This window comes from Molothrus aeneus, chromosome 3 (assembly GCF_037042795.1).
Source record: "Molothrus aeneus isolate 106 chromosome 3, BPBGC_Maene_1.0, whole genome shotgun sequence".
NCBI classification, from domain to species: Eukaryota; Metazoa; Chordata; class Aves; order Passeriformes; family Icteridae; genus Molothrus; species Molothrus aeneus.
The window spans coordinates 83,308,346-83,336,316 of NC_089648.1; the positions used below are offsets into that span (position 1 = coordinate 83,308,346).

Consider the following 27,971-nt stretch of genomic DNA (forward strand, 5'->3'; position numbering starts at 1 on the left):
AAAAAGAGAGCCCGAAAATAATCTTTTATCCATTATTACCTGGTTCAAGCAAAGTACCTTTTTGACCTGTGAACTTTTACTCACTGAAATAGTACAAAACTTTACCCTGCTTTAGCAGTGAGGCTGCACCAGATGATCCCACTGTGGGGATCCCTTCCAATCTTATCCATTCTGTGATTCTGTGAAAATATTTCTGTTTGGCAAAGATATCAAAATCTGTTCATCTATATGCAGCTATTCAGAATTCAGTTGAATTTTAAAAATCACTTTAATATTGAGAAATCTGGTCTAGGGGAAAGTGTCCCTGACCATGGCAGGGGGACTGGAACTTGATGACCTTTATGTGATTATGAGAAATAGAAACCATCCTGTGATTATGAGAAAAAGCCAAGCACTGAAAGAGAAATAATAAGAGAAATCAAAACAATAAACAAGGCTGTGTCATGAGTGCCTGTGAGATGAGTGTGTGAACATGGGGAAGTGTGTTCCAGGCTGGACTAGCTGGTGTGCAGGAGAGCCACAGAGCAGGCACAAGGGCCCAGGAGCCAGGCAGGGATAGGAGAGAGACTGTGCTGCGATTCAAGGGATCAAAGGGAGGAGTGTAATCAGCCATATGAGTGTTGTGGGTGTGTCCCTGAGCTACGTGCTTAAGCATTGCTACTGACAGAACCCGGAAATGTGGAAACCTACCTGGAAATGGAGTCACCTACACTGACATCCAGATCTCCAGGTACACTAGCCTGGAATCCAGAGGACAAAGAGGAGGAATTGCCAAGTCTTGGGATTTACTCAAGGCAGCAGCCCTATCACCCCTCAGCACAGTCACTCAAGTATCAGGAAACGCAGACACTACAGTTATTTTTGTAGTCCTAATTTGATCTCTTTTGTACTTGTGTTTCAAAAGTCTGTCTTTGACTACATGACCTTGCTCATTTTTTTCATGTACAGTGTTCAGGACAGATGATGTTTACCTGATGAGTTGCTGTGTATCCTTTTTTGCAATTTCTAGACCTCATTTACTGTGTGCATTCAAACCTTAAAGTGAGGATGAAGCGATTCATTTCCCATGAGTCAGTTAAGAAGATTATCTAGGTGCTTCACATTCAAGTGATGTTTTCTTCTTTCTCCAGATGTGGGACTGAGGCACAAAGGATCTCAGTGGAAAGTCACAGCTACAGTTCAATGCCTATGTGTTAACAATTCAGGAACATTAAAACAGGGAGCGCAATGCTGGTTTCTCCTCTGCAAAGTCTGGTTTATATACCTTTCCTGCCACATACAAACCAAACTCCAGTTCTTCAGAGCTGCACAAAGCTCCTTTAGCCATAACAATTGTCTTTCTGCAGCTGCAATCATTTGGTGTATTACCAAACCCCTTTTAATTCCGTCAATTAATGAGAAAAAGTTATGATTTTACTTTTGTTACCAATTTTGAGCATCATTAAACCAATGCCTTGAAACGGGATATATCAGGCAATATAATGAAACAGAAAAAGCAAAGTAAAAAACCCCATGCAATGTTTGTAGTCTCATTGGCAGTGTATCTCCAAGCACACATTGGAAAAGTTAAATATTTTGCCCCATCTTACTGATAACAAAGCTAACACACCTAGATATAAGACATGGTTTGCTCTGTATCACCTGTCAGATGAATGATACAGCTGAGAGAAGAGCCTCTCACAAAGCACTTTTTTCTTCATTATTCCAAAACATTTAACCATGGATATTACTTACTGTAGTATCTACACTTGGATAAATTCAAGTGCAGAAATATTACACAGCAGTAGACAGATTACACAGCAGTCAGGGAGAGAGGACCCAGTACCATAACTCTGAAGTCAGTGAAACCCATTGGACTGTAACAGGCTGAACCATGGAGTAGTTCTGAAAATGCCATCCAAGTTTCTGCATAATCCCAACCAGGACCTATATGACCCACATGACACACATGTAGAAACATAGTTATGTCCACAAGTTAGCAGTTTATTCAGCAAAAATACATTTCTCAGACATAATGTTGCTTAGGTTTAAATATAAAAAATATAGTTCTGTTTTCCAGGCAAGCAGATATACAAAAAAGTCAAGAATATAACTTCCAGAAAGGAATAATAACTTACAAACAAAAAATATAATACTATACTTCTTAAACAAAATACCAGATAGAGACTTTATCATTCCAGTCAAGTCCTTTATCCTAAAGTGAAATGTACATATTAATGCAGCTGAAGACTCAGGCCATACTCTTGACCAACTCTTGACCATCACAAAATTCACACTGTAGTTACACCTCATTGTCTTCTGGAGTTTTTGTTCATTTGCCTTTACTGTCTTTTGGAGTTTTTGTTCATTTACCTGAAGGTGTAGAATGTGTATTGCCACTGCTCTTCCTGAACAATTGCTACTTGGTTAAGAGTTTGTGTGTTAAATTTTAATCCTGTGCATATGGACACATGGGTAAGGCTTTATTTCCTGTTCTTCACAGGAAGTATATCTGTAATCCAGTAGTGAAACAGAGATGTGGCTACCTTGGCATGATCTGAAACAGAGAAAACACATTCCTCCTGAAATACCTCCACAACATTTCTGAACACTAAGAAAAAGACTTGTGCAAACATCTATTTCCATTTAATATTAACATTTCATTAAACCCGATGCACATGCTAGACCTTGAAGACTAATACCTATAAATTTCTATATAGGCAGGTGCATTTTATTTTAGGAGGTCAGTCATTTGTATGAGACACAATTTTGCTCATACACTTTGAAATTTCCTATTTTTTATGATTCAATAATTCAGAAAAAATGAGATTGAAATGACATGATCATGGGCAAGGCTTCTTTCTGTCTGGAGAGTAGTTTCACAGATCATTATTTAACTTACAATAGTACCTAGAAGCCTCAGTTGAGAATGAGTCATATTGTACAGATAGCTGCATTAAAGCCTCAAAATGCTATGACTTCTGTCTTTGAATTAGGAGATTACCTATGTGACTTTATTGATTTTTAATGATAAGATTTTCTGCAGTATTTATCGCATAATAATGACATTTAAGATGATTCTATAACATTATGTTAATACAGTTTTCAAATTTCCTTTTCTTTGAATGCTCATTCATTCATTCAAAAAAAACAAAAAAAAGACGTGTAAATTTCATTATTTTAAGGCTTCTGTATATCCAGCCTCTGCATTGTTGGCACACAGTAACTATATTAATTGTGGTCTGCAAACTGTACCTCCCCCTGCAATGAAGACTTATATAAATGACAATTCTCCAAAAAAAAGCAGTTAAAAGAAGCTTCTAGCTCTGCCATGAGTGATAATTTCCTAGGCAACAAGGGAAGAGTATGTTTGAGATTTGAAACCAACCAACAAAAGGAAAATGTTAACAGATAACAGGATGAAGTTGATGAGCAGAAGTTCATAAATGAGTTCATAAATTAGGAGATAATGACTTTTTTTTTAATTAGGCGATCACCTATGCTTTAATAATTGATGTGAAATGGGAATTAAGTAGCTCTCATTTCCAAAGCTAGTTTCCAGCCAGCAAAGGGAGCATTACTTCCAGTCACAGCTCCTCTCCTTTGCCCACTGCACTGCGGAGGATCATGAAGGTCTCTGGCTTCCTTCTGCTAATGGCCAGAGACCTTCTATTAGAGCTCAGCAAAGCTCCCATCATGAGAAATCCATGTCTATGTGACTTCTAAACATTCCCTTCCCTGCACATACAGAAGATTTTTGGTAGAGGTAAGTACTTTTTGTTAATGACTACCAAATAAATGGAACCATTTTGTTCTTTTACAGACTGAGAACAATGACACTCTAGATAATCGTGTTCACACAAATACTCTTGATCAACCTCAACTTTGTCTGATCATTCAGGTACAAGGTCAAAGGCAACTTGACAGAGCATTTAAAGCACAAGGTACGAGATTAGCTGATGGAGGATGACAATTAAACAGAACAACTAGTACCTCTGAAACATAGAGATTTTCTTGTTTAAGTATTTTTTCTCATTTAAACGAAGATTTAAAAGATAATAGTTAATGTTGATAATTTGTGTGTCTGAATCTCTTCAGTATTTCCTCTTCCTGCAAAATTTATCAGACCCTACTATCACCCTTGATAAGAATTTTAATTTTAAAATTTTAAGAATTTTAAAAATTCTAAAAGAATTTTAAAATCAATTTCTTTGATATGACTGCAAAAATTGGGATCTAAGAGCTTAAGATAAAAGAGAAATTTGTTTCTTGTTTCTTTTTTCTTTTGGATGCATTGTGATTTTCAATCTGAGTAACAGCTAAGAGATGCAAAGGAAATACCAAATCATCGTATTGAACTAGGGGTTTTGAATTTGCAATCTGCAGACCTGGAACAGCCCATGGCTTTATACTAAAGCACCCTTATCATCAGCAGCCATAAGCTTGCCAAGTGAGACTTGGTAATCCCAGTGGAAAGTTGGATGAAACCATAACATCCATATATGAGGAAATAAAAGGCATAATGGTGTGGATAATTTGTAACTTTTACTAGTGGAGAATGTGCACTTATATGAAGAGATGCATCACTTATTTTTTTCTTATGCTTCCCTGCTTCCCTTCCTGGAATTAAAGATAAAACTGAACAAAACATAGCACCCATCTTTACCTCCTTAATGATGGTGTCTTGAGTAGAATCATAATGATGGGAAAAAGGGTTAACATACTATTTCTTGAACTACAGGGAATAAAATGTTTATTTTGTAAAAAATAATACAACTTCCTAAAATCATGGGGTTTTTTATTGTGTTACTATGGAATGAGCTTTCCTTCTAGTACTTCGCATCCCCGTAAAAATAGAGAAAACTCAAGACAATAAGACAAAATCATAAAAATTAGAGAATACTATTATGTACTGCACATTTTTAACTTCATAAACAGCCCTAACTTGTCTTTCTATCTTGAATTTGTTAATACAACAAAGGGTGTACTAACAAATTCAAGTTCTTATTATAGAAAGGTATTATATTACAAAAGTCTTTGTAACTCTTAACTTTTATCACCTGCTCATTGGGAGTGAAAACTAAAATGTAAAAAACCCACACTGGACAAGATGACCTAATTTTGAGCCAAATGTACAGAAAAAGAGTATAATTAAAGGTCTAATTCAAAGTAAAATTTCAGAGCATTGTATTTTCATTCACTGAATTTCTGGAATTACAAATAGAATGTATTTTTTAAAGTCTGCTGAGGAAACTTAATGACTAGCAGGTGCTTAATTATCCTTTAATAATTTATAAGAATGTATTTTTCCTCTTTCTTATGTTGTTGCACCTCATGAATATCAAATAAACTACTATGGTTACACCACTGTGAACTTGGAATGAGATTAGAATTGAGCTCAGAGTGACAGCAGTTACTAGGGAAAAAATCAACTGAAAAGTAAACAATTCTAGGCTGCACCAGCAGAAACATTATTGAATTTTAAAAATCACTCAGGAAATTTTCTTTTTCTTTTTTAAGTGATGAATACATACATTGGAAAATTAGGGGTTTTAATTTGCTTCTGTTTTCTCTCTTCATTTTGACATTTCTGCTATACAAAAGTAAACAGTGCAACTTTTCCCAAGGCTGCAAAACCCAACAGAACTCCAACTGTATTGTACAGAAGTTAGATAAGGCCTGTAAAAAATATCCCAAATGTTGTCACTTCAATTCCATTTGGATTTAATCAAGAAAAGCTGAATTAGTTCATTCAATAAAGGGTAATAACATTTTCGTGATTCCTGCCGAGTTCTACTTGGTTTGCACACATGTATTACATCCAATGAGACTGTGATTGTAATTAAGATCAGAGATTGTAGGCTTGAAATGCACAGAAGGATTTAATTCCATGTATAGATGGATACGTCACATCCATCAGAACCTTAAGGATTGTCATACCTCATATCTCCCCTTAAAAGAATACATATGAACTTCTCTAAGAGCATCCTTTTCAAACTGTATCAGATCTGAACTCCACAGGCAGGAATTCTCTCCTCTCTCTGTTCAGCACACAGCATCCAGTAGGCTTCAGTCTAGATGAGGATCTTTAGGCACTATCATGCTGTAAATTATTTAATGAAGTTACAAGCATATGTCTCGTCTTTGAATGCTGTTGCTAAGCCTCCGATGGCTACGATCTTAATTACACTGATACCACACTGCTACCATCTCTGCTGACACTCTTCAAAAGGCTTAGAGTACAACCTAAAATGGTTGAGATCCTCTCATGCTGAAGCTAACTGCTCTCAACTCTGATTAAATTCTTTGGGAGGCAAGAAAATTCAGCATATCTTGCAGATTTTTGTCTGATGCTGCAACACAAGTTCTAATGACTAGTAGCAATGACTGTTTAAATGAAGACTACATGAAAAATGAATCATTATACCTCATGTGGACTACATGCTGATCCAACATTCACTTGAAGAACTATTAACTGTACAAGAAGAGATTCTACTAAAATTATAGGGGTAATAATAGAGAACAGAAGGAGCCTGTGCCTCAGGCATGAAAAAATTTAGTAACACAGTAATTTTTCTTTTTATGAATGACTTCAGAATAATATTTGTTATAAAGAGTAACTTCAAAGTTTTGCATTATCAACAGTATTTTTTAGAAACTAAAACGGTAAATCAAAGTTTAGCTTGCAAAGTCTGTGTATTAAAGAAGCAAAGTGGTGACCAGGAAGAAAAAAAATAATGGGCTTTATTGATTTTTATGCATGTAAAATTAATTCTTAGCTGGAGGAGTGAAATCTCCAAGATAAACAAGTTAATTCCTGCAATTTAAAAAGTCTACCACGGGAATGTATTAAAAATATGCTTTAATTATGATTAAATCTTAAAACATTTCCGATTTTAAAAATATTCGTTTAAACCCTTGAATCATCTTGTATTCTGTAGTTGCTGCGAAGTGAGAAAAGCTTCTATATTGATTGTAAACAAATGGAAAATAGGGATAATATTGTATTTTTGGTGGGAATTATGTTTTCATATCTTGTATAAGCATATATTTACTATTACATCCTTATTTACAGCTTCTTAATTAAAAAAAATAAAGCTGTGTGAATTTTAATTCACACAAAAATATCAGTGTATGAACATGAGTGAATAGAACCTACCAGGAGACATCATGGATTGTTCTTGGAATTGTTTCAAAGCATCCTTCAATCTCTCTGTATCCTGTAGCAATACAAGGGATTTCAGCTGATGCAGATGAATCACATCTGAGGAAGAGATGGTGCGAAGTTCAAGACATTGTAAGAGCTCTTGGACAGTTGCTGAATTTACAGCAGCGTCTCTGCATTGTGAATTCTCTGCAAAAACAGTTAGAAAACTATGTTAAAATATTCAGTGAACTCAGAGAGTTTTCCTAATTACAATTTTTTTTCCTAAGACAGCATCCTCCTTTTTAGTACAAGTCACAACCAAATATCAAGTACTAAAGAGTAGCTTGTTAAACATTTTTTGTTAAATATTAAAACAATGGTAAAGCAAAAACTACAAAAATCAGTAAGTGAAAAGGACAATAGGATTCATAATGATAGGAATACAAGAAGAATCAAATTTTCAAAGTTAGCAGAGAAAGAAGGTGTGAAGAAGAAACTGTACTGTGGCCAAAGCACTGTGTTTTTGCTTCCTACACACTATATATGATGAACTGCACAGACATTTGGAGAAGGGAGCAACTCTGTGGAACAACTGCAAAGCACTTCTGGAGGCAAACAACTACTTTGGTATTCCACCTTTATTTTTTTATTTAAGAAGCAACTATTGCAGCATGCAAGACCACAGAGAAGGACACACATTGTTGTAATGGGTTAACCTTTGCTGGATGCCAGGTGCCCATCAAGATGCTCCATCACTTCCCTTCCCAGTGGGACAGTATAGCAATGCTGTGATGGCCCCGACGAGGGGAGAGAATGATGCATCTGACTCCATGGATATCAGGAGGTTAATTAATTACTTTATTATCCAAAACTGAATCTGCCAAGCACTCAACCCTGCACACAACTGCTCACACTGCACTGTCACCCAACAGTCCTGACAAACACACTCTTGGCCCTGATAGGCCAAGGAAACAAAACAGCATGACTTTGGGTAAACAATCTCCATGTTGCATTCTACTTTTGCACAATCACAGGCACAGCAAATGATAAGAATTGTTTTCCTTTCTCTGAGGTTCAGAGAATGTGAATCCCAGAAATATTCTTGGGAAGAACTGTGCCTTGCTTTTCTCTGTGAAGAGAAATGTTGCTACAGGACAAGGCAGAGAAAATGAGATGAAAATCAGCTCATAGGTTGAGATAAGGCAGTTTACTAAAAAACCCAAAACCACGAAAAACCCAACCAAAACTAGCAGATGTTTGCAGACACATAATTAAAGAGAAAGAAGGGGTTATTCTCTATTTTTCACCAGCAAGTGATATTCAGCCACTTCCTGGGAAGCATGGCTTCAGCCCATGTAGTGGCTGCTCTGGAAGGCCAACACTGTAAAAGAACAAACGCCCCTGTTCTTCCTCCCTCCCTTAGCTTTTATATCTGAGCTGATGTCATCTGGTATGGAATATCCCTTTGGCTAATTTGGGTCAGCTGGCCTGGTTGCATCCCCTCCCAGGATCTTGCCCATTCCCAGCCCCTTGATGGAGGGGAATGTTGGAGAGATGGCACTGGTAAGGTGCCAGCACTGCCCAGCAGTAACCAAAACTCTGGTGTGTTTCAACGCCTTTCCAAAGCACTGTGAGGGCTGCTGTGCACAATGAACTCCAGTTCAGCCACACCCAATACAATTGTTTATACAGTACTAAATCATAAACTCACTCTTTCATCCCAGCAATGTGTTGTTTTTTTTACCAGCAAGACACCTGAGAAGTACAGAATTTTCCCCATTCAGATTTTTAACATATGTACTAGAAGTATAATCCAATGTGACCATTTGAAAATGCACCTAAAAGCAATGGCTTCCAATTTAGTTTAAAAAAAATAGGGAGTGTTAAAGTCATTCAACTAGAAAAGGCAAACAGCATAATGTCAGATCTATATATAAACTGGGATTTGCCTAACAAGAAAGTTAGTCACTCTGATTTATAGACGTCATATCTCATCTGCAGATGAAATTCCTTTCTACTAAGAATTCCCCTCTGTGGATTCCAAGGTCCTCGCTGGCTCAACACTCCAATCTGCTGGTTTGAAACTACAGCCAGTCAGTCTGTCAAAAACTACCAAAATCGGAACTTGACTTGCAGGAAAGCTGGCAGTTCAACAACACTCTTTCTTAAAAATCAACATGCAACACAGCTGGGGACAACTCATCAAGTTTCTGTTCTGGGTCATGTATTAACAGCAGAACTTGAAGAATTTGCAATCTTTCTTGGTCACTGTGGAGTTCCACTACAGCAAATGCAAGTAGCTTAGGTTGCATTTACTTAGCCATATGGTGAAGTAGTAAAATTCTTAATTTTGGTGATGGAAATACCTTAGGCAGAAAGTAGGATAGATTTCAAATGCTAGGATTAGTATGAAGACCTGATGCAACAGGAAAATTTAACATTAAGCAAAGAAAATTCTGTGTATAAATCTTGAAAAAGTTAACATGAAATCCCTGATGTCATCTTAACAAGGTTTTTACAGTCATTCTGTAACCAAAAGATGAATTTTATGGTACTAGAAGCTGATAGCTCTGCCTCAAGATGGACTAATACAGGTAGGTAAGCTATTTTATATTCTCCATTCAGCTCCACAGTGACCAATGAACATTGGATAGGCCACTAGGGATAAATCTATGCAATTCTTTTAAAAGTACTAGGGAATGTGCATTGAGCATCAGTTCCCATTCAACTTGTTCACAAGCATTTTATGCTAATATACTTTCCTAGTGCCAATAGTATCTTCCCTGTTCCTGTACATGCTGTCTGTCTCGATTTCCTTATAGAATTCAAATAGATCTCCTGAGACACAGAGCATTCAGAAAACTAGATTGGTTCAGAGATACTAAGCATGAAAGTAGTTTAGGTAGCAATTGCCCTTATTTGAAGTTCTCTGAAAGCAAGTAATCCTTCTGGATGTTTGCTTGCAGAGGGGAAAAATAATTTTAACCACTTGTCCCAAGTGCATTTGAATGTTTCGGAGAAGAGCAAGGAACATCATGTATATTTTCAAAGACAGATGACCACAGGTTTTTTCTATTGATATGAATTCTTGCATATTCATGTGCAGACCAGAAAGTGGGACAAATACTAGGTACTCACGTGCCTTACTTCTTCTCACATGCCTCTCTTCAAGAGGGACACTTCTTTAGTAGATTTGTCCCATTTTACAGCGCTAATAAATGCATATCCATTTTCCCCTGTGTGGTAATACTCATAAAAAGAAAGGAGAAAGAGTGGTACATACTGTCAGTAAAATAAATTTGTTGTGTTGCCTGCAGGAAGTCCAGAATGCTATCTGCCTTTTCACCTATGTCTTTTAAGCCTGCTGCTTCTTCTTTGTTGCTTTTGTCAGGCTGATATGTAAAATCCACGCTGGTAGTTTTTGTTATTAAGCCAGCTGCTCTCTTTTTTTCTTTCTGTCGCTTCTTTTTCATTTTCCTCTTCTTGTTTTTGCTTATTTTGTGACCGTCTGTTTGCTGCAGCTGTAAATTATCTTGAACAACAGTCTCTTGCATTCCCAAATCTGTTTGTTCTCCATGGAAATTACTAGAGATTTGTGAACTGCTCTTTTGTTTCTTCCTTCGAATGCGCTTTCTCTTGGTTTGCCCTTGATATTCCTCTTCTGCGGATTCAAAAGAGACATGAGAGCTGTAAATAAGAAGATCTGTAATAAGCATTTTAGAACGGCATACAATGAAATATGACACCCTTCAAATTCTGAGATACCTGAGTGGCTCTAACCTTACTTTTATGCTTACAATGTCTTTCAGTACTACAATGTCAAAGTCAACTTTTCTGAATGCATTAAAAAGACATGCTTTTTTCCCTTCTGCTTTCAATAAAGACTGTATTCTCCTTCATGCTACATACTTTACATCCCATTTACATTCTTAAGGCAGATAATACAGCTCTACACAGAGTGAGGTCAAAAGAATGCCCAGAGCAAAAAACCAGTATGGGCAGACTGGGTGACATGACATGAGAGAGCTTCCCAAAGAGTCCCACACCACCAGCTGGTAGACTTGACCAAGAACACAAGAAGAATGTACATAATTTACAATGAAAGATAATAGTGTTTATATTGATGATATCCATTCATGACAGTGCTGTGCTGTGCTCTAAAAACACCAGACATACGTTTCTGACTCATCTCTTTTCTCCTCCTTAAACATTCTCCTCCTTTGGGATATCTTACTGCTAGCTCAGTTTTGGACGTCATCTTTATAGGAAAAGCATGCAAGGCAACAGTGACCTTGGCAGTAATCTCTAATTTCTTTAATAGCCTGCCTTGGTTCTGTTGTTCCCTTGCTACATTATAATTTCCTTACTACCTAATTCTTCAAAAGCCTCAGATGTCACAGGAAATAAGTCCCTCTTGCTCTTCAAGACAGCTTTTGGCTTCTTTACTCAGATCTTAACCCTATATACAAAGCCCAGGTTTTAAAGTAATCTCTGACCCTGAACTGATTTTTCCTCCCACACACTCACTTCCATCAATTAGCCCCTCTAGCACTAGCCAAGGAAGATTTGGCCAGAAGCAAAAAACTATCCTGCCTCTGAGTGCACTGCTGCTGAAGTCCATATTCATGTCTATAATAATTGCTAACTAACTACTGGACTTCCCTCATTCATGATCTAACAAAATCCCCACACATTTAAACAACATGGATTGCAGAATTCCAGTTTTCTTTTATGTATTGAGTTTGCATGCCAAGATTTTGGTCACAGGGCCTACAGTGATGACTGCAGTGAAGAATTGCTAGAAGCTTCTCCTATGTCCAGCAGAGCCAATGTCAGCAAGCTCCAAGATGGACCTGCTGCTGGCCAAGGCTGAGTCATCAGTGATGGCAGTAATGCCTCTGGGGTAACACAGTTATCCATATATATATACATATATATATATGTAACACATAGTTAAAGAAGGGGAAAAAGTTATTGTGCAGATGCAATTACAACTAGAGAAGAGCAGAGTGAGAATATGTGAGTCAAACGACTCTGCAGACACCAAGGTCAGTGGAGAAGGATGCTCCAGATGCCAGAGCAGATTCCCCTGCAGTCTGTGGTGAAGATCACGGTGAAGCAGCTGTGCCCCTGCAGCCCATGGAGGTTCATGGTGGAGCAGAGATCCTCTTGTTGAGGACCCTCACTTGAGCAAGTGCAAGCCTGAGGGAGGCTGTGACCTCACTGGAAGCCACGCTGGAGCAGGCTCCTGGCAGGATCTGTGGTCCTGTGGTGATAGGAGCCCACACTGGAGCAGGTTTGCTGGCAGGACTTGTGACCCCACAGAGGACCCAAACCATGCCTGAAGGACTGCATGCTGTGGGAAAGGACTAATGCTGGAGCAGTTCATGAAGAGCTGCAGTCCATGGGAAGGACTCATGCTGGAGGAGTGTCCCCCATAGGCTGGACCCCATGCCAGAGAAGGAGAAGGACTCCTTTCCCTGAGGAGATGAAAAGCCTGAAACCCACATTCCCCATCTCCCTGTGCTGCTGGTGGGGAGGAGGTAGAGAACTGGGAATAAAGTTAAGCCTGGGAAGACTGGGGGGAGAACAGAAAGGTGCTTTTAAGATTAGATTTTACTTTTTCCTATCCTGGTCTAATTTTTATTGGTAATAAATTCAATTAGTTTCCCCAAGCTGAGTCTGTTTTGCCCATGACAGTAATCACTGAATGATCTCTCCCTGCCCTTATCTTGTGAACCTTTAGTAATATCTTCTATCTCCTGTCCAGCTGAGGACAGTAACAGAATGGCATTGGTGGGTGCATGGCATTCAGCCAAGGTGAAAACACCATATTCTGAAGTTTTGCTCTAGAAAGTTAAGACATTAATCCTTCCCTCAACCCCTACCTGCATGCTTCTAAGTTCCTTACAATGCCCTAAGACTACTACTGTTATTTATCTGGATTTACACCATTCTCTTAGGGTCAAAGCAACCTTGCTTGGCTAAGGCTGGTGTGATACAGGAGAGACCTCTGAAGCCTAATGCTTGTTTCAGAATGATATGCATAATCTCCTGAAGTGTCTCAGATATTCTCAGCATGTTTGGCTTTCTCATCACTCCTCCCCCTAACCAGTCTTTGTCGCTATTTTCTCCATGGTTGGAGGCCCTCTCTTTAATTTCTGTTTCTTTTTCTGTCTTGAACTCTGTCATCTCTGAGCCACTTTCTCTTTAAATATCACTTCAGACTTTTAGTTCTTTAGCTGTCAGATGACTCACTGCAAAGCAGTTTTCCATACTTTCAATGAAGAAGGCTGCATAAAAATAAATTTGCTGTATTGTAATTGAACACCACAGCACATTAAAGACATGCCAAACATCACCCTGGACCCACAGTGTGGAATGTTTCGCACCCATGGTATTTGAGCTAAATATCTTTATATGTGATTTGGACATATGGGATGTGGGAAAAATAACGTCTGTGTCATCCTGAAGGCATAAAATATCAGAACTAAGGCAGATATGAATGGTGAAAGATGCTATAAACAAAACATCATGTTTCATCTTAAGATCTAATTTGGATTTTCATGGAAGTATTTCATTTAAAATAGGTGAATTTCACTGCAAATATATATATATATATATATATACACACATTGATTTTGCAAAATTTCTCAGCCCTCTGTTGACCTGAACAGCACTGTTTGCTAATAACACTACTTTAATCTATGTTCTCAGCAAAGTGGCCTAACTTGTTCTCTAAGCACCTGAGACCCCCAAATCTCAGTGAAACCATAGCATGGTGTGTAGCCAAGCACCCTTCCTTAGTTTGAGATCACTTGGAAAAAAACAAGGCAGAAGCCAGGGTGGGGCTTAAGATAGCCAATGTTTTGAGTCAAATCCAGAAGTTTCCTTATCCTAAGTAGCTCAGGACAGCAGAAGGTCTGAAGAGACTACAGTGAAGCTGTCAAAAGGCAGAATGAATATAGTATTCTCATGTGTAGGTATTAAGATAAATGCCTGGCTGAAAGGAAGCCAGAACTCTGCTGACTTTCCTCCAACTCAGGAGACAAATACAAGACTCTGCCTAGTTCTCTTGAGGAGCTAGAATGGCAGTCCTTTAGCAGTTTTGGTTATTCTTTGCCCTGTATTCTAGTATCTGTGTAGTATCTACTGTTCCATGTGTGGGAGTTACCAGTGATTCAACATCAGGAACAAATACAATTAGATGCTTATGAATGCAAAGCAATGCACACAAAAGCTCGATGCTGGGGTAAAGTGAGCTGTTATCAGCTCAGGAAAAACAAAAGCCATACCTGTACATCAGCATGGAAAGCTCAATGAAAACATTTGCTCAGTTGGTATCAGTGATCACAACAGCTAATACCTTGTTTGCATACATAAGAAAAGAGATGGAAAATAACAGGAAAAATATTCCAAAGCTATTATATAAACCTATTGTACTGTTCAAGCTGTGTTTCTTAGCATAATTCCAGAACAGTAAGGTTTTGGCAGGCAAAAGGAGGACACTCACAGAAGTTAGCAGAGAAAGAAACTCCAAGAAGATTTGTATGATTTAACTTGAAAGAGTAAAATAATAGACTTAATTTCTGCCTCCTCATATGAAACAGGATGACAACTGAGCTGTTTCACAAGCTAATAGAAGAAAGTAAAACTTTTTTTTTTCCCACTAATGGTACAGTTTGCTGTAGATTTCCCATGCACGTGGCATGCAGAGGAGCCAAGAGAACTGCTTGTTCATATAGCCAGCAAGGCTACCTGATTACAACAGCCATGCTAAAATATAAATGAAAGCTATACAAGAAACATACACCATAAAGTTTATGTCACAGCCCACACAATGACCTTAACAAATGACATATTCAGTGGGATTCGCCTCCCACAGCTTTAGCTGCCTGAAAATACTTAGTGCATACTTAGACCTGTGCTCCCTTTGATAACCCAAAAGACACTTTCTTCTTCAGAAAGCAGTTTATCCCATCCTAAACCAGCAGGGATGGAAATGCAATCTGTAGGACATCATCTCTCTCCCCTCTTCCATTAACCACAAAGGAAATCGAGATGATGAGCTCTGACTAGATGCTTGCAACACCGGAGAAGAATCAGTCTCTTTTACAGGAAATATTGGTACACAGGAGGGTGTTTCTTAACATGAGTCTGCTCATCAGATGATTTTTACTAATTAACAAAATCCACTGTTTTATAAAAAGCCCCAAACAAGACCCAACTTTTGAACTTATCTCTACATTTCAAGCCAGTATGGGAGGCCTGATAAAATTCCAATAGATACAAATTTGGTTCTAATAATTTTTCCCACTGACAGAAAAGATTTGTTATGTCAAAGCTAAGCAATTCTAAAAAAATGCAGGGAATATACACTATGAAAGCAATCTCAGCATGTTGAGTAAGTACTTAAGCAACAATGATAGGAATAGCTTTTGAACCACACTAACTCTAGCCACAACTATAGCTACAGCTTGCTCTAATTCCACAAGAGCTGATGATTTTTCTCCTGTTCCATATTGGTCTCTCACCTCTCTTACTCCTAAGACCTACCTCTGCTCCACGAGTTGCTTAATTGATCACATAATCCAATTATCCAGGAGCAATTGACTCTAACCTGTTTAGTCTGCACTTGGTGCTCCTTCAGACTGAGCAGAGTGTCTTCCAGATGGAATGCCTATATACATTTTCCAGTAACAATTTCATAGGCATTTCTGTCAGCCTTAGTAAGAACCCCTTCCCCAAGAACTGTTCAGAGTTCTTTTTTTTGGCATAGATTTCTTTTTGGATGCAGTTTACCATGCAGGTGCACAGTCACACTACCCTGACTGACAGTATGATATGGAAGTAGAGATGAGAAGCCTCAGAATTTAAGTTAGCACTAAAAGAAAAAGTAATTTTCTAACAGCCTATCTTATCTTGTCTGAAAGATTTAAATGTTTTCTCCATGCAAACTCATGCTTCTATAACAGAACAGAGGTACAAATACATAAAAAAGTAGACTTTAAATGAAATAAGAGGACTCTGTTTATACATACAGCTTACCGAACTGTGATAATGAAAAGTCAGTGCAGCCAGTTTCTATCTTCAAAGAAAAACAGAAAACAATGAAAAATATTGAAAAAATATTGATAGGAAGACACCCAATAAGCTAACTTTTATTGAGTTCTATTATATTAGGAAGTTACTCTGTATTCATCATCAGAGCAGCACAATGAGATGAAATACAAAGCTTAACACAAGCTAAGAGCAACAGCTGACTTCCTCCTGACCAGACTAACCATCAGCATGAACACACTGCTGGCAACTCCATGATGGAAAATATAAGCTTCCTCGAGTTTATCTTTACTATTTCAGTTCCTTCAGACAATGACAGATGGAAACATTGTGAGACAGCATCCTATAAGACAGTGAAAAATGGGAGGCTGATTATTTAGTTGTCTGCAAGTCTAAAGGATATGAAGTTCCACAATATGCAAAATAAAGTTTGGCTATGAGAATAAGCTAGGACTTTTGAATGCTATGGGTATTTTAAAATCAGGTCCCTGAATATTATAAGAACAAACTTTTAGAACAAGGCAAAGAAAAAGAGAGAAAAAATTGTAAAGCATGCTGAGGAAAACACAGTCAAAGAATATCCACTCAGCTTTAGGAATCTATATAATGTGCTCATCATTACTCAAGTAAGGCAGCTGGCTCTCCTGCTCAAGTCCCACAGTTGGCTGTGTGGATGCTGCTCATGGTAATTCATGGTAATTCTGTAATTCTGTTGAGTTTTGGTTTTTTGGCTTTGGGTTGGTTTCTTTTTTCAGATGAAACAGGACGTATGCCCTTCTGGTTTTTCATCCAGTTTAAGCTCTTTACTTCTCCTTGACACTGGATGAATCTTCCATGGTGTACCATGCAGTCAAAGCAGAGGAGTTAATTTTGGTTTAGGATATTGTAAGGCAAAACCAGAATGTTATTTTTAGTGCCAATTAAGATATTTGTAGCTGCAATTTGACCAAGGGTGAAAAGCTGTGCCTGGTGAATGCAATAAAATGGAATGGCTCATTAGAATATCAGCAATACTGGAAAGATCTCAGGGACACAAAATGATGTTACTATTTTTTCACTCTTTTTGGGGAAACTGCTTCAAATAATTTGAACTCAGAGAAAGAAAACCCATTTAAAAATTTTAGAACTTCTATTAATGTGCAACACTTGTTGTAGAAAACTGCAAAAGACTGGAAGCTGTTTAGGATAGGGACTGTCTTCTATTTTTTCATTCATACTATGTTTGTGCGTTGACAAATCAAGAATTCACATAAAACTGGCAAATGTTGCATAAATGCTGCCTACCACAAAGGAGTATTACCTCCTGGATTTTAAGCAAATCCTATTAATGCTAATGACAATAATCAGCTAAAGGCAGATACCACTTTCTGTGTAAGTCTTCAATCATAAATGTTAACCTGACTGTATATACAGATAAATTTCTCTTATTCATAAGTTAAATCAAATTCCTGCCATAGGACAAACCGTACTTGGTCACATCAAACAACTACCTACTTCTGTATCCTGTACCAACACTACATACACTGCATTCAAGAAAATATGAACTCTGGACTTACACAGAGGTACAATAATGGCTGTTCTTTTGCACTTTTTACCCTAATAATTGCCATAATTTTGCTTTTTGATTGCTGCTGAGTGCTAAAATGTTGTTTTCATGGTTATTCATTGTGTTGTTATATGTTACTCCTGCTTGGTAACAGTCAGTTCTGAGCTCACCATTTTGCAGGTGAATTTTGACTGGTTATTTTTTCTGAAGTACATCACTTGACAACTGTCTAAGATGTGTTTCATCTGTCATTTTTGACAAATCACTCAATCTGGGATTACACTGCACCCAACTCTAGCCTTTGGTGCAGTCGATATCCATGTAGCCATCAGGAAACCTTCCGATATCAATTCATTCTTCTTACCTGACCATCTATGGAACACAAGCCTCTGTTTTGAGAACTGCTGCATTCTCTTCATCTACTTATCTATTCTGAGGCTTCATCTTTCATGTTATGTCTATGTGCCACCTTTGGAGAGGGCCTTTATCAAAAGCTTGGTGGAAACTCAAGGAAACCACATCATCTGTAGCATGATCCTTATCCATATATTTCCTATGTCTTCAAAATGTTTGCATACTTCCTCCTCACAAACCTTCTGTTTATCTGTCCCATTCAGATCACAGGTTATCAAACATCCACAAATATTATTTTGCATCATAATTTGTGCTGAACTGCCTAAAAAACCAACAGGATAACAGGCTTGCAGTTCCCTGGATGATTTAAGAACTGTGTTAAAAAACTAGCTTCACACTATCTGACCTCAAAGTCTGACCACAAGGCAATTTGAAAAGCATGTAGCTACGCATCATTGTCAGTAATATGGGCAATTTTTTCCCTTAAATTCTTTTAGAAAGTTTAGGTGAATAAAATTTGATACCTGTGATTTTATTTTATAAATTTGTTTTGTTGCATGACCATTAAATAACTTCAATTTCACATATCCTTTCAGAAAAGCCAAGAAGAAATGCTGCATAATGGGATTCTCCATAGTATTTTTTCCACAGCTAACATCAATGCAAAAGATTTATTTAACTTCTTTGAAACAGGCCTCTCTAAATACTCATTCTATACCAAGATCACTGGTTCAAAAGAGTGGCAGACACATTGCTCCTGGTGCCTCAAAACTAAGACCTATTTAGTTTTAATTCTATATAGCATTTGCTCAAAAACTCCTTCGCCTGTTTCACCACATTCTTACATTTAAATATGTTTAATACATCATCTGGGTGTGAATTCAGTTTTTAAAAAGACACCTACTACTTTCTAACAGCTTCCTTTACTCTGTTGTCTGGCTCTGCTGTCTTTCTCTTGCTTTTTCTCAAGCCTGTCATGACAGGTGGTGGGCGCTGGCCTTGAATATCACATATGGTGTCCTTAAGTAGCTTCCATACCACCTGGTACAACTTCCTTCTCTTAGCTGACCTTTTTAGGGTTCCTTTTAGTAAGTATCTTTATTTTTGTGTAGTCTTTCTTCTTGAATTGTTGTGGATTGCTGCTTGTTTCCTGTTGTTTTTCCAGCATGCTGAACCCAATGGTTCCTGTTGTGATGTGCCTCTTGTGAACCAAAGTCTACACAGGATAAAGTCAAGGGTGTCATTTCCTCTCACAGCTCCACTAACCAATGTCTTGGTTATTTTATTTACTGTGTCTAAAATCTGAAACTTTTCACAAGATTCTGATGAGACACTAAGGGAGAAACTGAAGATCCCATTATTGTGCTCTCTGCTATTGTGCTCCCACTATTGTGCTTCTCTGATCTTTCAGCAGTGAGCGTTCCCAATCCCAGCTGGATACATGATGAAATAGGGTCTAAGCTTGCTTTGCTTTTTGGTATGTACACTCAGTACACACACACACTGATCTAAGGCATCCAGGAGATATATGAAACTATTTTAATGCAAAATTAATTTTAGCAGTAATGTTTTGGGCCTTCTGTCACTTTATAGATAGAGAAAGGTATACTTGACGAAGCTCCCAATATTTCTCAGATAGAAGTATTTTTCCTGATACAAATTCTGTACCATTCATTGACAGAATTTTTAAACAAAAGCAAATATTTTGATCTTTTAGTGATCCTTTTCAAACTCTCTATCTTCAGTCATTTTGGGATTTTGGGGTGATGTGCAAACAATCAGACTCAGTCACCATTATTTAGAGGCATATACAGCACTTCCCAAATGGGCTCAGTTGTGGTCCCCAAAACCACCAAGAATTATGTTGACTCAGTGAGGAAAATAGAGTAAAATCACAAAGCTGAGCATACTCACATACAAGAAAAAAGAGAGATTCAATGACAACCAGTAACTGCTTTGAAGGCTAGTAAATCAGAAATGCTCAGCCACAAAGACTAATTGCTACTAAATAGAGAAATCCTCTTAGTCTTTGGCTAAATAAGATTACATCTCTGTATTAGAACAGATATCACCTCTATGAATGGGAGGGGGAGATTTGTAACATTTATATTAAAAAAACTGGAAACATTTTAAACACCTGATGTCACATTTCTATTTTAAATATTTGTTCTTTCTTTTAATTTTCAGGGCAAAAACACATGTTCAGAGTTTTCTTCAAAGCCTTTTTTCCCAGAGGTGGTTTTCAACCAATGGTTAATTTAAATATCCAAAGCTCTCCCTTTGCTCAGAATAACACCAGAAATTATAAGAAACATTGCAATTTTAAAATCCTGTGCAGCATTTAAAATGTTCTTTCCAAATATACCAGCTAAAACAGCACAAAATGTTTAGATGCTATTAAGAGTATAGGAACATAGACTGGAAAATGGGAAATACTGGAAAAACAGCTTATCTACTGGAAAACAGAAATGTAGTTTTCTCCTGAGATAGAAGAACATCTAAGAGCAGATGTAAACTAAAGTACAATCTTTAGCACAGAAGAGCTACATAAAAGTACACAGACACTGACCCAGCAAAATGAAGATACTCAGCAGCAACCCCCCAACTTATGTCAGTTATCACCTCAATATTTCAGTTTACACCTCAATTCTATTTTTTGCAATATTTTCTAGTATTTCTTAACTTTTTACAAAGCACCTAATAAACAATTATATTTAACCCTGTACATGAAAGAGCTGCCACAACTGCAATTTATTACATGGTTCTTCCAGTAAACCCTATTTCAAAACACTCTGGAAAAGTAAAGTCTGAAAGAATGCAAAACTTCCACATGTTTTATTTTTAACTATTTCCCTCATCATTTATCTTTGGATCCTAAACTAGATTTGAATTAAATTTACTTACACAGTTTCCAAGCAGCTTTGTAAAAACAGGGATGTTTTAGGACAAGGATTAAGTTTACATTAATTAATCACATTCTAAATTCATTGTAGATTGAAGCAATAAGTAATAGTGATCTATGTTGAAATAATCATACATATAAACATGCAGGCAGGTATGCTGGAAAAAGGAGTGACACCAGAGGGAAAAAATCCAGAACAGCTGTAATTTGTCAGTCTGTAATAGACATGAACCTGGTGCCACAGTCCTCCCTGATATGCAGGTTTGCTCTTGACTGCATGTCACGAACAAACCTGCTTCAACTCTTTTTTCCATACTGAATATTTTAAACCAACTTTGTAATAGGAAAGCTAGGTTTTATTGGAACAGACACTAAAACAGCTGATTTCTTTTCAGGGGGTGGAGAAAACTCAAAATAAGGAAAGTTGAAACAAAACTATACATACATAACCTTATCTCCACCTTGCCCACTGCATCCTTGTAAATCAATCCTCTTTTCTTAGGCTTGTTCTCAGTTCAGCACACCAGATACCAGAGCTGCAGAACAGTCTGCAGAGTGCTCTCTGGGTCTCTAGGGAATGTCCCTCTGAAGCCTGGGTTCCCACTGTTCTCAGCAGACTTCTGGTCTCTGCTGTACTGAGGGTTTATTCCTTGGCCATCATTCCTCTACACCTGTGTGTTGCTCACATTCTATGAAGTTATTCTTTCTCAGTGGGTCTCTCCTCATCTCCTAAAGGCTCCATCCTGATTTCTGTACTAAGCAGCTACAGATTTTCAAAGACTAAAATATTTATGACATAAACATCTGATTATTCATAATATACATTTTTAAAAAACCCACAAAACCCAGATGATGAAAGCATCCATTACAAAAATAAATGTTTGCAAGGTGACTGAAACAATTTTGTCACATATTGTCAACAAGAGATCACATAGTATGCATATTCTACTTTCCTAGATATTGAATCCATTGTACACCATCTTTACATTATTAAACCACCTATTTCTGGGCACAGTAGAATGTTACCAGGATAATATGGATCACTCTCTATCACTTTCAGGATTTCTTGCACTGCTTCCCAAAAGTAAAAAATAAAACTTTAAATGGCAACCGGAGCACAACAACTTGTCTATTCAGCTTAGTAAAGTGTCAAGTTATTTTTAGTTCTCTTTTAAGTTGTTGAAAAATAAGAGTTGCTCTGCAGCTCATTGAAGAATAGTATCATCCCTTGAAAATAAGAGAGACATTGTTACTCTTCTTCAGTTATCTGACATGATCTGTGAAATAACTGTGATATGATAAAGGAAAATGTGTTCATCTGCCTCCACTTGACTTGTATTTCATACAAATTTTAAAATCTTTCATCTGCTTGCAGAACACAGTTTTTTCCATCACAGACTGTACCCCCAATCCAGATTAGTGTGACGTGAATGCTTTTCATCTTTACTTGGTACACTGCCTACCACCTCTACAAAATTGGTTTAATTTTTCTTTCCAACATCATTGAACATTAGGCATCAATAGCTGTCAATCACAGACTACCCACAATATGCTATGGATATGCATATATTCCTTGTCTTTGATGTACTTAGATGTTCATTACTTGCTTTCATCAGCTGGCTGATATGTACTACTATTAATTCAGTTGTGATGCAAGTAAATGTCCTTGTTAGTGTAAAATGCCACTCCTTTGGGGTAGGAATAAAAAGGTTCTCCCAAAGAGAGCTTACCCTGCCAGAAGCATCTAACTTTAACCATATATGTTGACTTTTAGGGAGGATGTTCTTCCTGAATGAAATACCAAGCAGCAGGTAAGAAATGCATGAGAAGAGGAATAAATCTGGGTCTGGGAAGTCCCTCTCTGGCTAAATGATATCACAGAATCACAGAATCCCCTGACTTGGAAGGGATCCACAAGGATCATCAAGTCCAACTCTTAAGTGACTGTCATATTTCACTTTTCCCCAAAACAGCTACTACATCACAGAAAATTTTCTGACACTAGGGGAATATTGCCTTTTTATATTCAGAGCCTGATTATATGCATCACACATAATTTTATTCAAACAACAAAATGTAAAATAAAAATTTCTTCATTTTACTTGTACAGGACAAGTAAGAGACTTCTTGTAGGATTCAAGCACAACTGTGCCCCCAGTATTGGAAGTCAGATAGATAAAGATTCTGGATTTAGATGCAAGAAACATGGGCCCAAGAATAGTTTTTCAATTTCCTTAAGCAGGTACAGTTTCCCTAATTTTAATTAATTACCAAACACAAGGTGAAAAAAAAATCTCATTGTAAATGCAAATGTTCTGCTGGAGTCACAGACTATAGCTTCATTTGGCCTTTTCCACCTTGAAAACACACACATTTTTACAGCTGAATAGACAATGCAGGCTAGTTAAGCAGGTAACAAATTTAAAGAGATCTGTTTGCTTCTGTAAGAAATATATATATTACATGATTGCTACTGTTCCTATCTGTGGAAACTATCCAACAGCTTTTACACTATACTACTATTTCTCTCATGGCTGTATCACATGCTATACATCCAGCACAAGTTATTGCATGTGTATCAACCTGAGTATCTTCTGTGCAGGACAGGTCACTAAAACTGCCTCCTTGAAAAGTAATATTTATGTTTCATAAAGACTCCTGGATGGCTATTTACTGTATGAAAAAGTGTTGTTCTAAAATCAAAACCCAACCAAACCACATTTACCAAAACCAATCCACTATGTTCTGTACAAATCCTAAAAATCAAGAGGTTTATGCCCAGCTCAGCTGTTTTGATTTTTTCCAAAGGATATGCAAAATAAATGATGAAAAAGTGGAACATTTTCTTATATACCAGTGAAAAACAAAAAGAAAGCAGGACAGATCTGATCCAAATCCACTTACTTAAACCAAAAAGAAAGTCCAAGAAGTCTGTAGTAAGGTTACAAGTACCTGTACATCTTATTAGCTAATTCAAGATTCTTAAAGTTTCACTGGAATGCTGGGTTTGAAATCACAAGGAATGGTTGTTCAGTTCCACTCCTGATCCCTTCATAAAAGTCATCTTTCATCAAGTGGGACAAGAGGCCACACAGTACAGGTTTCTGTCTTCTCAAAAACCTGGGATTTTGACTTTTGTAACCAGTGTGTTTACAGGACGTTTTTCATTCTGGAATACTAAAGTGCTCACAGAAATCCCGCAGCAGGTGAAATGATCAATAAATCTCAGGAATGGCTTTAGGTTCTCTGAAGAGAAGGGCCAGAGCACTGACCTAGGAGAGCAGGACTGGCAATGGGGCCCCTCTGGATGGAGACAGCAGATGCCTGGCTCTGTGGTGGTGTTGGTCACTTCTCTGGTTGGGCAGCATGAAGGGAGACTACAGCTGGTATTTTATTACTCACTCACCCCCCACAAGGAGATACATGCTAATTAGGACTTCACACAAGATTCACTTCTGCCATTAAATTACACTGTAGCTGGCAGAGAGAACTTCCACTGTACTAACAAGTATGGTGACACAAAAAGTTGGCAGAAGATCACCAGAGAATAGGCTGCAAACAGCTCAAAATAATTCAGGGTTTCCACTTGGCTTTAAGTTAAGCACTTCACTGCAAGCAAGTTAAAGTGTACAAAATTACTGCCATTAAAAGAAAAGGTATAAAAAGGGGGGGAATATAAAAACCTTGTAAATACATTTGAACTAACAGATATATAATCACAATGGAATTTTATACTGCTTGTAACATAATGGCTAGAGGGACTTCAATTTAATAGAATTTATATATTACTATAAGAATGTATTTAATAGAAGAAAAATGCCAGAGAGCAAAAAGGAAAAGCATTGTAGGTCACTAGAGAACACATTCAAATAATTTAATCATTATACTTAGATGTTTTTCTGCATATGTACAAGTTCTTTTGCCAGAAGAACGTGTAAAACTATCTCTAAAGCTTTTGCTGAGGTTGTCTATGAAAGTACATATGGTTTTATACTAAATAAAGTGTGAAGATTATTTCAAATGCTAACATTTCTGATTATTAGTGAATGCTGTACACCATTATTCTAGATATATGTCAAAGAAAATACTATAATGGATTTTTTCTTTGAGATTACTGATTTAAACATCTAAATTTCATGCAATCAGTAAACTAATTTACAACTGGAAATTAGAAACACATAAATAACATATGAAATAAGGAAACACTGCATATTGTATTTGATAATCTTTCATTTTTCCTTGATATATTCTTCTTCCCTTTCAGAGGGAAAAAAAGAATCTCCATCCAAAGCTGTGCAATCTTTAGCACTAAAGGCTCCACCCATCAATACATATTCAAGAATATAAATTAAATATTATTTGATTAAACACGCAAAGCCCAAGAGACAGTTATTAGTGGAGTGTATTGGGTTTGCATGGCCAGGTTTTGGTAGTGGAGGGGCTACAGGGGTGGCTTCTGGGAGCAGCTGCCAGAAGCTTCTCCATGTCCAGCAGAGCCAATGCCAGACAGCTCCAGGATGGATGTGCTGGGCTAATCAGAAATGGGGGTAACACCTCTGTGATAACATAGTTAAGGAGAATTTAAAAAAAGTCATAGTCACAGTTGTAATTGCAGCCAGAGATAGTGGGGTGAGAACATGAGAGGAACAGCCCTGCAGACAGCAGGGTCAGTGCAGAAGGAGGGGCAGGAGGTGCTCCAGGCACCAGAGCTGAGATTCCCCTGCAGCCCCTGGTGCAGCCCATGGTGAGGCAGCTGTGCCCCTGCAGCCCCTGGGGATCCACAGGGATGCAGAGATCCACCCACAGCCCATGGAGGAGACCCACACTGGAGCAGGGGGTGCCTGAGAGGAGCCTGTGACCCTGTGGGAGGCCCGTGCTGGAGCAGGGTCCTGGCAGGGACCTGCAGGGCTGTGGAGAGAGGAGCCCACCTTGGAGCAACCTGTCCTTGAAGGATTGCACCCCATACTAGAGAACTGGTACCCATGGGATGGAGACTCATATTGGAGAAGTTAGTGGAGAACTATCTTCTGTGGGGGGAACCCCATGCTGGAACAGGGGAAGGACCCTTCATCCTGAGTAGCAGGAGATACATGTCATGAACTGACCCTAACCCCCATTACCCATGTCCCTGTTCCCCTCCAGAGAGGAGGTAGAGTTGAGAAGGAGGGAGAGGTGGGGGGGGGAAGGTGTTTTAAGGTCTGTTTTTACTTCCCATTGTCCTGCTCTGATTTTTTTAAATAAAAAACTCAAATAATATCCTTAGATTTTGAGGATGTTTGCCTCTGACAGTATTTGATGAGTGATCTCTCCTGGAACTTATCTCAAACTATGAACTCTTTTTTGAATTATCTCTCCCCTGTCCAGGCACAGAGAGGAGTAAAAAGAGAGACTTTGGTGGGTGTCTGGAATCCAGCTGGGGTCAACCTACCACATGGAGGTAAATGCATCATTTTCATTAGCAAGTGCTACAAAGGAGAAGGATACCCAGAAAGTCTGGCATTTTTTGTCAGGAGGAGAAAAGCTAGCAAAAAAGGACAAAATTAAATATATATCCTGAGATGGAAGAATTCTATCACTGGTTTATTAGTTAAAGTCTTCCCACTTATCCTAAGGCTATGTATTTTTATTTCTTAAGGAGCTGTAACAAATTAGTGTTTCTCTCCTCTACAGTGTTCATCTATATACTATACAAAGTACTGAACAAAGAATCAATCACCTCTTTTCTCTGGCAGATGAACAAGAAGGATAGACATTATCTTCTTTTCAGTAAAAATGCCACAGTTCAGCTAAGGTATTTAACTGCTGTGTAAAAGCTACCATAATATTCACTCCCCTTTCTGGGTTCACATAAAAAGAGACAGGGTCTCCAAACAGAAAGTTTGATCCTAGACAGACTTTATTATCATCACTTACTGTAATATTGTTAGGTGCCTCACTCTTCTAGTAATTCAAGAAGTTTAGTAGAGTATTCTCATATGTTTCAGTGAAGAGGTGGAAAAAAAAAATCAGATCCATACACAAATGTGCTGTACTGCAGCAGTTCAGGGTATGAAGTGTTACAGACCTGCAGAGCAGCCCTGGAGCCTGCAGAAGTTGCTGCCTCTCTGTGCTCATTTATCAGCACTGGCTCAGTATCAACCACATTACTATATGCAGGGTTTTGGTCATGTCTTTATATGCTTGGGCTTCCACAGCAGAATCTTTACTATTTTATATACCTTGTGATATGACAAGTGCCTAGATCTGAGCTTTCAATAAAGTCCAATTCTCTGAGGAATGACTCTTAATAAAGGTGCACATTTAATTCTGCTACCTTGTCTAAATGGACAACTGATCTAAATTTGTCAGTTACAAACTAAGGTTTTTAGTGTACTGAATGAAGGGTGGAAAAGAATATCTGCCATACTTGAACACTGAGTTCTCCTTAAGATGTCTTCACTGTATTTGCAGCTTCCTCTGGAAAGCTAGCTGAGTAACTAGATATACAGTTCCTGTATTTGTTAATAGCCACTTTCCATAAAGTTTTACAGCAAAATGTATTTTTTATCAATTCAATGTTGCATGCCTTTGTAATTTTTGGAAATTTATCTTACATGCTATTTTATAATGGGAATAACAAAGCATTCTATATGTGAGAAGACATGCAGTAGACAGTATTAGCTTTTAACTTCTCATCTTCAGACAGACAGTGACCAAAAAATAGAATAGAACTCTTTATTTGTCCAGACTGACAAAAGATGTGCCCATTTCTAAGTACTCAAGAAATGCTGATATACTACTCAAACAGAGTGCGTACCTAAATGTAAAAAGACTGGAATGGTTGATGAACACACTGCATACTTAAGCCATCCAGGTAAGTACTTCAGTTGAATTTAAGACAGAAGCATGAAAGGAATTAACCTCACTGTGCATCAAAGATGCATCTTTTTTATCAAATATATGTTTGGCTCTCCTTAAGGTGTGCCAACCATTACAGGTCCATT

The 27,971-nt window shown here is 37.8% G+C and overlaps 1 protein-coding gene across 2 annotated transcripts in view; it reads right to left on the minus strand.

Moving 5' to 3' along the window:
* Positions 1 to 1,959: 1,959 nt before the first annotated feature.
* The window catches only part of ERICH1 (glutamate rich 1), a 66,496-nt gene continuing 40,484 nt past the window's right edge, over positions 1,960 to 27,971 (minus strand). For both annotated transcript variants that reach the window (XM_066545870.1, XM_066545869.1), the window contains 3 exons: positions 10,410 to 10,787; positions 7,139 to 7,333; positions 1,960 to 2,536 (listed from right to left, as the gene is read on the minus strand). In XM_066545870.1, the coding sequence (XP_066401967.1) occupies positions 2,463 to 2,536; positions 7,139 to 7,333; positions 10,410 to 10,787 (647 nt within the window). In that variant the 3' untranslated portion in view covers positions 1,960 to 2,462. The remainder of the gene's footprint in view (positions 2,537 to 7,138; positions 7,334 to 10,409; positions 10,788 to 27,971) is intronic.